The sequence below is a fragment of the Lepidochelys kempii genome, chromosome 7 (genome assembly GCF_965140265.1).
Source record: "Lepidochelys kempii isolate rLepKem1 chromosome 7, rLepKem1.hap2, whole genome shotgun sequence".
Lineage (NCBI taxonomy): Eukaryota > Metazoa > Chordata > Testudines > Cheloniidae > Lepidochelys > Lepidochelys kempii.
Window position 1 is genome coordinate 93,235,778 of NC_133262.1, and position 13,570 is coordinate 93,249,347.

At 39.9% G+C, this 13,570-nt stretch overlaps 1 protein-coding gene across 3 annotated transcripts in view; it reads left to right on the forward strand.

Moving 5' to 3' along the window:
- The window catches only part of TBC1D12 (TBC1 domain family member 12), a 93,211-nt gene that overhangs the window by 61,991 nt on the left and 17,650 nt on the right, over window positions 1-13,570 (forward strand). For all 3 annotated transcript variants that reach the window (XM_073353843.1, XM_073353844.1, XM_073353845.1), the window contains 2 exons: window positions 6,538-6,653; window positions 9,420-9,502. In XM_073353843.1, coding sequence (XP_073209944.1) covers window positions 6,538-6,653; window positions 9,420-9,502 — 199 coding nt within the window. The remainder of the gene's footprint in view (window positions 1-6,537; window positions 6,654-9,419; window positions 9,503-13,570) is intronic.

Below are 13,570 nucleotides of genomic sequence, written 5' to 3' on the forward strand. Positions count from 1 at the left end.
GACTTTCCCTTGGTGAATCCATGTTGACTGTTCCTGATCACTTTCCTCTCGTCTAAGTGCTTCAAAACTTCTTGAACTGCTAACTGAAAGTGAGTAATTGGAATGCTTCAGGAACTGGAAAAAGGCCATTTGGCCAACCAATATGCCTGCTACAGTATCTAAGCTATTGGAGTCCTACTGGGCTTCTTTTTTCACGTAGCCATTTATTTGCTTCCTTCTTCAGAAACAGAATTGAATCCTTTCTCTAGGATATGGGTCTTCGAGACCTCAGACCATTTGTTTCAAACAGAGGAGAGTACCTATTACTGTTGCTCCATTGACATTTTGGGTTAGTTTTATACATTTTTAAAAGTCCAGACTTCTGGCAGTTGACAACTTAATCTATTATTTCTATAAGTTTAAAGACAATGTAATAACGGAGATCTGTATCCAGGAATTTGTAGCCGAGACTGTGAACATAGAACTTTATCTCAAACTATTTTATTTTTTTAAAACCCATCTAACTGGGCTATTATAAAATATCATTCTGTGAAGTGTGCGTAGGGCATTCTTTAAGGTAGCTGGAGTTCTAGATGAAGGAATTGAAGAATCAAGCCTATTATATTTCATCTACAAGTACTGGTCCCTATGTGCATTCCATGTGGGTACGCATGTGATCCATGTGCCCATAGTTGGAGAATTTTGAAACCTGTGTCTGTTGGTCTGCACCCCTTGCTCTCCTTGAGCCTCCAACTGAGAAAATAAAGGGTGGAGCAGACGGACCCCCTTGTTCCTTCTCACCACTATATGGCTCAGGTTGGAACCTCCAGCTCCAAGAACTTTGTCATCTTTATATGTTAGTTTGTAAATACGTATGTGTGAAAAGTTTTTACCAGATAAAACTCTAAAATTCTAGTTTTGCTTTTTATAGTCCACTACCCCACTGTAGGTACTAGATATGCTCAGGACTTCAGGCTTCAAGATTTTGAGCTTCTTGCCTGCACTACTTCTCAGTCAGCACTGACCATCAATGCTTCCTGCACTGCCTTGGGGAAGCCTGCGTTGTGGCAAGGTGCAGTATGTGCTGCTTGTTCCCCAGTTGTACCCATGAAAGGTAAAAACTTCTCCTTGAGCACCTGATGGGATCCCCTCCAATACGAGGCTTGACTCATCAAGGAGTACCCCTCCTACCATGAGGTCTGACTACAGATCCCTCACTGGTGTCTTGTTGGGAAGGCTGGGAGCATTCTCATAAACATGAGAATAAATTCTCTTCCAAATCCACATAGAAGAAGTCGGCTACAACCCTGCCTAGACTGAAAGTCTTCAAGCTCAGTCCAAGAGAACTTAGAACATCTCAGGGACGTGACAAGAGAGACTACAAATCCAGGGCTTCGTTGGTACTGGATTGCGATCTGTCGTCAACAGTGCCTCTGGTACCATCCAACCAAACTCTGGGATCTGACTGTTAGACTGACCAGTTAGAAGCAACCACTGAGTCTCAGCTACTGACTGTACCAACTTCATCTTGCACAACTTTGGCACAGACTGTAATTACTGTGGCTCCATCAGTTTGAGCAGACAGGATCCCTTATGCTGTGGGGAGAGCTGAATCTTATCCACCTGAGGACATTTTTGCTTTTACAAATTCTCAGTCTCCTCAATCAGGTCCTTCTCTCATGAAGGAGGTCCTGATTCCACCGGGAGATTAAGCTCATGCTCAAATAAATTGGTTAGTCTCTAAGGTGCCACAAGTACTCCTTTTCCTTTCACCGGGAGATTGCAACTGATGGGAGGAGTCCCATTCCATTCTCTGCTTCTGATTTTTCTCTAGCAGGACTGTTGGTACTATCATCTGCTTTTTCTTCCTTAGGAGATCCATAATCATCTGATGAACTGATGTTTCGTTCTCTGAAGCGTACCTTTCTGGATAAGGGACCGGAACCAGTTTGGGACCAACTTGTACCTCAACATCCATCTTGCAGTGTTTGTTACCCCATGCTATGGGGATACTGCAACTTGCGTTTGACCCATCTTATTGGCCAGACTGGGGACCTTCGGACCTGTACCATCCCATCAGCTTGGTTCAGCCTTCTAGGGAGTCTAAACAACCTCCCCTCCCGAACGAGAGGTCAACTAGAGCTTCCTCCTGAACCCATTGAAGATGATTATGTGCCAGATCCAGCAGTTCCTCTGATATTGACAAGATTGTCCTCTTCTCTAGACGAAGCAGTGACTCTAATGTCTCCATATCCCCCAGTGACAATAAGAAGTTCCAGGATCTGTTATGTCAAATTGCAGGGGAGTTACAGATTTCTCTTGAGGAAGTTCAGGATCCTCAATGTAAGCGATCCGACCTCCTTCAGTCTTCCAGAAGAAGAGCACTTCCTATTAATGAAGTCATCATGGAGCCAACAAGAACAGTCTAGCATACCTCAGCCACTGGCACTGTCTCCCATCCATAAAAGGGCAGAATAATGTTTTGTCCCAGCGAAAGGGTAGAATTTTTCTTTTCTCATCCTTCTCTTAATTTTTAGGTGGTTAGGCTGCCACAGAGAGATCAAGATAGCAACACATTAGATCTACTCCAGTTGACAAAGAAGGCAAGCAACTCTATTAGGAAGGAGTTGGTGTTTTTTTTTTTTTTTTTTTAATACCAGTCTTCAGTTCAGGATAGCCAACTACCAAGCACTGATGGCTAAGTATGATTACCTAAACTATTCCCAATTTTCAGACTTCATAGACATGCTTCCCCATCAGGACAGAGCTCAATTTCAGGCTCTCATAGGAAAAAGACAAGATGGTTGGCAGGACCACTCTTCAATCAGCAGTGGATACATCTTTGAGAGCAGTGGCTATTGTCATTGTAATACACTCTGAATCATGGCTTCATGTTTTGGGTTTTCCCAGGGAGGTCCAGAGGTCTGTGGACAGGTTCCAGGCAATGAATGACCTCCATAGACCATCTTCAAGCACCAGAGTTTTTTCTCTGCTGCATCATATAGTTTTATGCAGTTATGTAATGCCGTTTGCCAGACTCCATCTTCATTGCCTGCAAGTGTGGCTTCAAACAGTGTACTCTTGAAATCAATACTGTAAGAATGCCATAGTAATTGTTCCTGCCATAGTTATGTAATCTTTTCTATGATGGAAGAATCCACACCAGGTATGCTTGGATGTTCCTTTTCTTTCCCCCTCACTGGAAGAATCCACACCAGGTATGCTTGGATGTTCCTTTTCTTTCCCCCTCACTGGAAAAAATTATTACAGATGTGTCTCTTTTAGGTTGGGGAGCTCACATGGACAAGAGCCATACAGCACAGCGCACTTAGGTATTTTGAGAGTCCACTATGTGCATCAATAGTTAGGAATTGTGGGCAGTCCTAAAGGCTTGCAAGACCTTTCTCCTATTCATTGAAGACCATCTTACCTTCATAATGTCAGACAAATGATGGCTATCTTTTACCACCCCCCTGTGCGGAGAAGCAGTCAGACTATGGAATTGATGCGTGACCAATCAAGCCACTGTGTTGACAGTTTGTCTTTCAGGGAACCAGAACATACCAGTGAACTTCCTTAGCAGACACTTTACTGTCGACCACAAGTGGGAGTTACGTGACTCCATGGTGAACAATATTTTTGTTCCATCTTGTACATTATCCAAAGGTTTCAGGTAGCTCCTTGAGGTTGCATAGTAACTTTTTTGTAAGACTTAAGTTGTTATACAGATAACTTTAAAAGTTGTTTTCACTTTTCATAACCTTTTAGAATAAATGTCCTGTATGAATGGAATATATAGGCCAAGTCAATAACCACCTTTATTCCCAGATATAAATACTTAGTAGTGAAAAGGTGTAAAGAAAGCTCTTCCATGTAGTGTAGTGTGTGAAATTCAGGTGGAAACAATTTTTGGAACAGACTGCTGTACTTGTTCAGGCAGATACAGCTGCCTAATCAGCAGCTTATCACTTACCATCTTTAAAAAAGGGAAGAAGGAGGATCCTGGGAACTACAGGCCAGTCAGCCTCACCTCAGTCCCTGGAAAAATCATGGAGCAGGTCCTCAAAGAATCAATCCTGAAGCACTTACATGAGAGGAAAGTGATCAGGAACAGCCAGCATGGATTCACCAAGGGAAGGTCATGCCTTACTAATCTAATCGCCTTTTATGATGAGATTACTGGTTCTGTGGATGAAGGGAAAGCAGTGGATGTATTGTTTCTAGACTTCAGCAAAGCTTTTGACACGGTCTCCCACAGTATTCTTGTCAGCAAGTTAAGGAAGTATGGGCTGGATGAATGCACTATAAGGTGGGTAGAAAGTTGGCTAGATTGTCGGGCTCAACGGGTAGTGATCAATGGCTCCATGTCTAGTTGGCAGCCGGTGTCAAGTGGATTGCCCCAAGGGTCGGTCCTGGGGCCGGTTTTGTTCAATATCTTCATAAATGATCTGGAGGATGATGTGGATTGCACTCTCAGCAAATTTGCGGATGATACTAAACTGGGAGGAGTGGTAGATACGCTGGAGGGGAGGGATAGGATACAGAAGGACCTAGACAAATTGGAGGATTGGGCCAAAAGAAATCTGATGAGGTTCAATAAGGATAAGTGCAGGGTCCTGCACTTAGGACGGAAGAACCCAAGGCACAGCTACAGACTAGGGACCGAATGGCTAGGCAGCAGTTCTGCGGAAAAGGACCTAGGGGTGACAGTGGACGAGAAGCAGGATATGAGTCAGCAGTGTGCCCTTGTTGCCAAGAAGGCCAATGGCATTTTGGGATGTATAAGTAGGGGCATAGCGAGCAGATCGAGGGACGTGATCGTTCCCCTCTATTCGACATTGGTGAGGCCTCATCTGGAGTACTGTGTCCAGTTTTGGGCCCCACACTTCAAGAAGGATGTGGATAAATTGGAGAGAGTCCAGCGAAGGGCAACAAAAATGATTAGGGGACTGGAACACATGACTTATGAGGAGAGGCTGAGGGAGCTGGGATTGTTTAGCCTGCAGAAGAGAAGAATGAGGGGGGATTTGATAGCTGCTTTCAACTACCTGAAAGGGGGTTCCAAAGAGGATGGCTCTAGACTGTTCTCAATGGTAGCAGATGACAGAACGAGGAGTAATGGTCTCAAGTTGCAGTGGGGGAGGTTTAGATTGGATATTAGGAAAAACTTTTTCACTAAGAGGGTGGTGAAACACTGGAATGCGTTACCTAGGGAGGTGGTAGAATCTCCTTCCTTAGAGGTTTTTAAGGTCAGGCTTGACAAAGCCCTGGCTGGGATGATTTAACTGGGAATTGGTCCTGCTTCGAGCAGGGGGTTGGACTAGATGACCTTCTGGGGTCCCTTCCAACCCTGATATTCTATGATTCTATGATTCTATTTTGCTATTTATTTCTAAATAAAACATTTATGATATATTTTTTGTAGGAAATGGATACAGATTCTTTTTGTTTCAGGAAATTCAATGTAAAACATTTCTTTTTTACTTCTGAAAGTGGACAGTGCTGAAATATGTACAGGAATAAACTTAGTTTTTTAAACTTATTCATATGAGTTTGGACAAGATTCTTGGCTCATCTTGAGAACAGGCCTATTTTAACAGTTGGTTCCAATGTACTTCTATTCTCTTCTTTAGAAACAAACACTCGCCCCTATATATTCTGTTTTTGTTAAACTGCAGCTTGTGAAAGAAACTGAATTAGAGAGGAGAAGCCAGAATTTATTTTTTGGCATAAAGAGAATGTTTAAGGTGAAAATGTCATTTGGGTTTAAGCTGAATGCTGTCACATAGAAAAATCTTGAATTGTAATCTGTATGTAAGAATGAGTCACGGGGTAACTTGGAAGTCAATTAAGGGTGAGTATCTGAGGTTGCACTGGGGTATCTTAAATGTCTCCCCTCCTGCCCTTAAATATACATTGTCTAATTAGGAAGTCACTTACTTCATTCTCAGTCATAAGGATACAAGTTAAAACATGTACATCCGTAACAGATGGAATGATATAAGACCTTGATTACGGTACTACTCTGTGTTGTATAGTTAAATTTGAACAACAAGAGCACATCCTTCTCACTGGTATTCAAAAGGATGTTGGGAAAAGGTGGAAATCAGAAATAAGAGCAACATCATACAAACGACAGCAGCAGCCATTAAGGGGGGAAAAGGAAAATAAAAATGAAGGGAACTAGAAGGCTCATCTTAATTAGTATTTTTTGTAATTCTTCATATGACTGCTCCAATAGAATATTTGTACTGCAATTAACATTGTAAAACACATTACACTTGTTTTTATAATTTCAGTTGCATACGAATACAGATTTATATTTAGAATGTAATCATGGATCTATTGTAACCAGATATATTAATTTTTGAAATGTAACCTTCTCATTAGTTTTCACTTCCTAATAGTCATGAAATAGCAGTATCTCCTTTGATGTAAATCATTTTAAAGCTGGAATGTATTAGTTCCTCATTGATTCATTTTGAAAACATGTCCCATAGTTATAAGGAAGTTTGAAATTTGGAGTTTTTAATGTTTTCTTTGAATAACATTACTTAGGAATATGAAGCACGAACAGGAAGAACATGTAAACCTCCACCCCAGGCAACAAGACGTAAAAATTTTGTATTTGAACCACTTTCAACTACTGCTCTTATTTTGGAAGATCGACCATCGTAAGTATAGTAGTGAATTCTGCCATGAAGTAGATAATAATGTGGTATACATACATGCCCTCCTGCCTACCAACCTAGCAAAAATTAAGTAATTTAGATGTCCTGTTTACAATTTTCTTTCTCAAGGTATTATACTGGTCAAACTGGAACAATTTCTTTATAAATTACTCAATCTGAGACCTTAACTAAATAATTGAGTGAAATACTGACCTCATTAAGGTCAATGAGAGTTTTGCTCCATTGAAGTCAATGGAGCAAGAATTTTTCCCTATATATTCATCCTGTAGTGCTGTCAGGTAGTTGCCTGTGACATTGATTCTCAAAACTCTTCATTCTGCAGACTCCTTTATAAAAGATTCTCTTAAGGACCGCTCCTAAAACCCCATTTCTCCACTGCTTGGTTCCTAAAATATTTTATTTGCTAGACCACCAAGAGGGTGTCAGCATGGATGCTTGTCTGCTGAGCATAGTCTGAGACCAGTCACCATGAGAGCCTAATTTTGGGGATAAAAAATGTAACTACGGCATATGGTAAAAAGATGCTGTTGCCAGGAAATACAGGGTAATTGCTTACCAACTAAATATGTTGGGTTCTGACTCTGGCAGGGTGAACTTGCTCCTACCTACTTTCTAGCCTGCAAGTGGCTTGGGAACTTGCTTCTGGTAAAATACCTCATGCAATTTATTTTCTTTTCCGCCACCCTTCTAGACTAAGAGAATTTCTATAAGATAGCCCTCCTTCACCCGTTACAATATATTAAAGTCTTATACAGTTGCCTGAAGTATAAAAATTGGTGATGCAGTGTATAAAAGCAATACTGATGTTTCATGTAAGTGCATTCTACCCCCAGTAAAAAATCTTTACTTGTTAATATATACCTGCATATCAATGCTTATTTGTAAATACATGAGTTGATTGTATTTTTGGCACATGTATAAGTTTCATCTTTCTATTCATTATAGCAAATCCTATTCAAAAGTCACATTAAAAGTTATATTTATTCTGTCGATAAAGGGTAGCCAAAATGAAATCGAGGTTGAGCTATTAGCAGTTTTGTTACTGAATTCCCCACCCCATCTCCTCTCAGAGCTTTGAAGTCTGAGTTTTTAATTATCACTGACAATAAAGGAATCAAGAGGTAATCAAACCCATGCTGCTTCTTGCTCAGCAAAAGGAGACTTTCACCTTCCTGAAGCAGGAATGCAAGATACCATGTTAACCTTTATATCTAGCGTCTTGCTCAGTACATTTACTCTTGCTCAGCATTTATCTTAAGGCTGTCTTCAGACTATAATATTGTTTTCATTCATTTGGGTGTGCTAAATATGATCAACCCTCTGCCTCCCTCTGTAGAGGCTGAGATCATTTCTAAAATGTTTTCAAAAGACTAGGAAACCAGAGGTTTTCTAAACTACTGTGCTGTTACCATGTGACGCCACAGTATACAAGCCACTGAGCCAGCACTAACTTTGAAATACTGAATCAAATGAGAAGTAGACATTTGAGAAATTAACAGTTAAGGGAGCAATATATAGTTGTCTGATTTGTGTGTGTGTGGGTGCTGAATTCTTTGAGTTACAGGAATTTTCTTATGAGTTTCAAATCATTAAGACTCAGTTAATCCATCACTTGGCTGATTTAACTTTCATTATCAATGGAAAAAATTCTAGCATGCATTAATGCAGTTTCATATTAAATCTCTTTGGGAAATTTTTACCATTTATTAGAATATTTTAGTTTTCCCAGAGGTATGCAAGCTCAATCAGTGGTGTGGGACTGAAATTTCTAGTATTTTCTCTGAATCTGGGAACAAAAATCCTCAGGGTTCATCCATCTTAATGAAACGGAACCATGAAACAGGAAGTGTAGAATGAGTCTTTAACATCATACAAAGCTTTTTGTATGACCTTAAAGGTTCCATGAGAACGTGAAATTTCACTAAGTTAAAATAACTTTGTTCTAGATGAGCCAGAAGTGTGTGTTTTCTAGTAAAAGAATCCCTGACTTTCAAGCATGCCTCAGTGAAATTAGTTCTGCAGCTTCATGAAGGCCATTCTAGCAGATGTTTTCGTAGCCTTCCAGAATGCGTCTTTCTCACCCTGTGCTTTAACCAGTATTACTTGTACATGTGATGATAAAAATAGCTTATTGGCAAGACCTAAAATATGTTGACTTATGTAGGGCCTGCAATTGATAGTGAAGTACCAAGTTTTACAGTAATAGACAACATTATGTCTTAATGGAAGTTCCGGATTATTGCATTATAGTGATGATCTTGTTCTTAGTGTATATTTTTGTGTACATCACATGCAAAATGCCATTGCAAGTGGTAGTGTTTGGCAAACTTATTACCAATTTTAGCAGAGAGCAGTGATTGAATGACATAGAGCTTCTCTACCTTGGAGGTTGTTCTTCAGCAACTGGGTTGAGAGGAGGGATGATTTTATAATTATGGAACTGGATTGGCACTCGGGAGACCTGGATTCTGTTCCTGGCTCTGCCATAGTCTGTTTCATCTTGAGCAAGTCACTTAGTCTCTTTACTAACAGTGAGGAGAGTGATAAGAGCCAATATATGCAAAAATACTTGTCTGATAGATTGTTTATATACAAATGTTTCACCATATTGGACTTCATTTTCCATTATTCCTCCACTTAATATAATCACTAAATTCACCTTAAAAAGGAGAGAGAAACCAGTCAGTTTGTCTTGAAATGGTCCAGAATGTCATCCATATATTGAATTCAGAAATGACTTGTTTTCAGAAACCTTCCTGCCAAATCCATAGAGGAGGCTTTACGTCACAGACAAGAGTATGATGAAATGGTGGCAGAGGCAAAAAAACGAGGTATGTTAGCTAACTATAACCATGGTAATACAGTTCTGTTTTCTATCTCAAAAATGAGAGAATAAGGACATTTTTAGCTTCTAGGCCAGTATTTACATTAAAGACTACATTTCTGGGCTAATACTACTCATGTGCTGCAGAACTCACAGGCACACTCACAGTTTAAACCAGACCACCAGTCTCAACTTGTAGCCTTAATTTCATCACTGTTGTGAATAAGTGAATTCTTACATTGAATATAGTCTCCAACGCTTAAGTGGAAACTTGTTTTAACTTTTTGTGCAGTATGGTCAGTTGGAAACTTTCTAGGTACTTAAATCTTCCCAGCTACCAGTGCCACCATCACAATTACTATTTGTTAGGGCCAGATCTTCAAAAGGGCACATGCACCCCTGAGGATGCCAAGGAACTTCAAAGATCACATGCATGCAAATCCCAGCTTGTCCATGTGCTTATCAAAGACTTCACCTTTGCACCCCCCTTTTATTTTTGATAACAGTGGATCCTCCAAACAAAACTTTATTATTCTGAATATGTAAACCACAAGATAGTATCTAAAAGCCATTGAGCTGCCTTTAAATTAGTCATATAGGTAGGTATGGGAATTGTCACAATGAAGCCCACCGACAGCCATTCCGGGTCCCAGGGCAGAACAGTCAGTGGGCCCACTAGAAAGTGATGGCTGAGGTTTACAACACTACTTTTTATCCTATTGATAGCACATTAGAACCCACTGTGTGTAAGTTGTGGCGTTGCTTGATATAGTTAACTTTTTTTTCCAGTTATGGCACCAGTATTAAACAAATTGTGAGCCTAAATGTAAGATGTAGAATTTGTTATTTTGAATTATATATTTAAATTAAATACATTATGGAATGAAATTGGAGGGCAACGAAAATGATTAGGGGGCTAGGGCACATGACTTGTGAGGAGAGGCTGAGGGAACTGGGGTTATTTAGTCTGCAGAAGAGAAGAATGAGGAGAGATTTGATAGCAACCTTCAACTACCTGGTATGAAATTAATTCTTTATGGGATATGAAGGATCACATACAGTACATATACTATGGAAGAGGAAGTTGAATAAAACATAAACACACACTTTCATTGCTAGGAAAAATATTGGACTTTAGCTGATCTTGAGAGGAAAAGTCATTTGTATGCATGTGCATGCATTGCATCTTTGGACAGAGATCAGTCTTATTGATCGTGATATACTGAACTGGCTGAAAAAGTCATAGCCAAAGGTGCCTTCCTGAATATTGCTAGATATTTTTTTAAGATACAGATATGTGAAGCGACAATGGCATTTACTGAAGTGTGTGGGTGCGTGTGGTACTGCTTCTCCCGTGGCTGGTGCCCAGCAAGCTGCCGCTGGTTGTGCTTTTCTGGCATGGCTAGGGCTTCCACATGTCCGCCTGGCAGCCTTTGCCGCCGCCGGTACCATCCCGGGCGTGCCTAGGAGCCCTGCGGCCCCCCTGGGCAATTGACCCCTTTGCCCCCTACTGTCAGTGGGCCTGTCACAGTAAACCAAAATTATTACTACATATAACTTCCATTGCAATAGCACGGAAAACCCCTAATAAGAATTGGGGCCCTTTGTCTTATGTGGAATTTCCTGGCCCAGTAGTTCTTTTCTAGAATGTGAATGCAGTGTTTGCAGAATCAAGCCCTAAGTTTGATAGCTTACTATTTCTCAGGTGGTAAAATATGGTTGTATATTTTTCCTACAGCCGTAAATACAAGTGTAGCATCTTGTACTATTATGTGTCAATCCATGAGAGTAATTTGTGTAGAAAATGCACAGTGACTAACACAAGAGCCTGCGTACCAAACAAAATGTACTTTAAAAGGCTGTACAAAATCAAATATTAGTGTTCACAATGTGTACACAAGGGGTCGAGTTAAACTTGTGTATACTGAACTTTGGCAGTTCTGACTTATCAGTGCTTAACCATATAATTTTTTAATGTAGCTTTTAATTTCCTAGAACTTTTTTTAAAAGAAAAGCTAGACACTATTAGGATGCCCTGTCCTATCCTATGTTAAGGAGCGCCCCCTCCCTCCCCCCCATGTTCATTTGGACCTGCAAAGTGTTACCCTACAAGATGTATGGAGACAGAGGGTAGGTCTCCATACCTTGCATATCTAAAAGATGCAGAGTGACTAAGGCAAGGGACTGCAGAACTCTGCCCCATTCACTGTACCCCTTGCAAAAGGTACACTGCATGAGATGAGGACTCCTGCAGATCTTGTTTTTATTAACTGTGCGTGGCCTGCTGCACACTTTACAAAATGCAACATTTCATGCATATTGTTCTAGTGCACACTAGATAAGGTGTACTGCATAGCTTACCTTCAGTTTCAATAAAAAGCAGTTAAAAACAAGCTGTGACACTTCAACTGAATATGCCAAATGATCAATGGCTTTAACACAGCTGAATCCAGATCAGTTTTCAACAGAATACCATTTCCTTCAGTGCCACAACACATCTCAGTGCAAGGCCAAACTTCAGTATTTTACCATGAGCCATTTCAGTGCTAGACCTTCCTCTTTAAAAAACAAAACAAGGGGAGGAGGATAATGGATCCTTTTTATCATAGGAAAATAATTTTGCTCTTTGTACAATCAAGAATAACTGAATTTAAAAAAAAAAAGTTTAAGCAAAACCAAAGTCCTCTTCCTGGAAGAGATAAAGCCTGTTAAACTGAATCCCAATAGGTGAAAGTTTCAGAAAACTGAATAACTGAAAGTGGGTTTAGAATGCAGATGTTTGGATTTTAAATTTCACTATTGTTGCTAATGCTCTAGCTATAATTTACTGTAGTTACACTGTGATTGATGGAATTCTCCAGTGTGTAAGAACTACTGTAAATTCAGATGCTCAGGACATACAGCTATAATAGAGGTAAAAACATGCTATTGGCAGAACCTGGTATAGAACTCGCTTTACTAGACGTTTTGTATATAGCAGTGTTAATCGTGCTAAAGGAGTGCTTCTAGTTTGTATTCATTCTAATCAGATTTCTGTTGGTCCAGACTACTGGCTTTATTTAATTAACTTGGAAATTTGGTAATAAGTCATCTACTCAAAGATTATAGGTTAAGTCCTGTGGGATTTCTCCGAAGATTAATTACAATTCTGATAAGCTTAACATCTTCTAAAACATATAATTTCTTGGCTTGTCAAAGACTTTGCTGTAAGAAGAGAGCTTTTGCTTGTGTGTGTGTGTTCTTCAGTAGTTTCCGTCTGAGGTTATTTTAATGCAAACACTTTATCAAATTATGCAGTACTGTGCAGTAATCTAAAAATAGATTGCCGCTCATATGGCTTGAGGAGAAATCCCATACCTCTAAAGTTTTTTAAATTTTGAAAACCAGCAGTAGATGTTGGGCACTATTCTTTCAGGAGTATTTATGCCGCCACTGGACTAACCGTCAGTTGCTTTCTGAATACAGTTGGACAAAGAGTTCTCTTGGGATTGTGATCTGCTGATTGGCAAAGCGCATGATGGCTGAACAGGCAGTAGCAATGTTTCTATCTCTGCTTCGTAATCATATCCTGTAAAGAAAGACCATCTCCCATGACCTTAAAACAAACAAACCCAAAGCAAAAGAAAGATACTTTTTTTTTATATGCTAACTTGTACCAAGGCACCTCTTCCATTATCAAAATGAAAGCAAAATGTTAACGTGTTAAAGAGCAGCCATTTGATTGTTTATATGGAATCACACACAATACACATGCTGGAAGGGAGTGTCTGCTTCGAAAAGTGACTAAAAATAGTACCTTCTTACTGGACAGATATGCTCCTTGTGCATATTGAGGCACATCTGCTGACTTCAGTGACAAAAATGAGCTATTACTGTGCTCTTCCTCTCATTAGCTCAGCAGAGTCAAAATAATCTTAACAGAGCTGTTTTTCAGGTTCCAGTGGAGAATAATGAAACCTATGGTTATTTACAAAACTAAAGATAGTGGGATGCACATGTAGTTGTGGGAATATTTTTTCCTCTGGAACTTTTGGACTAGGCTGGTACATGGTGGAATGTTTTACTACCACATCCT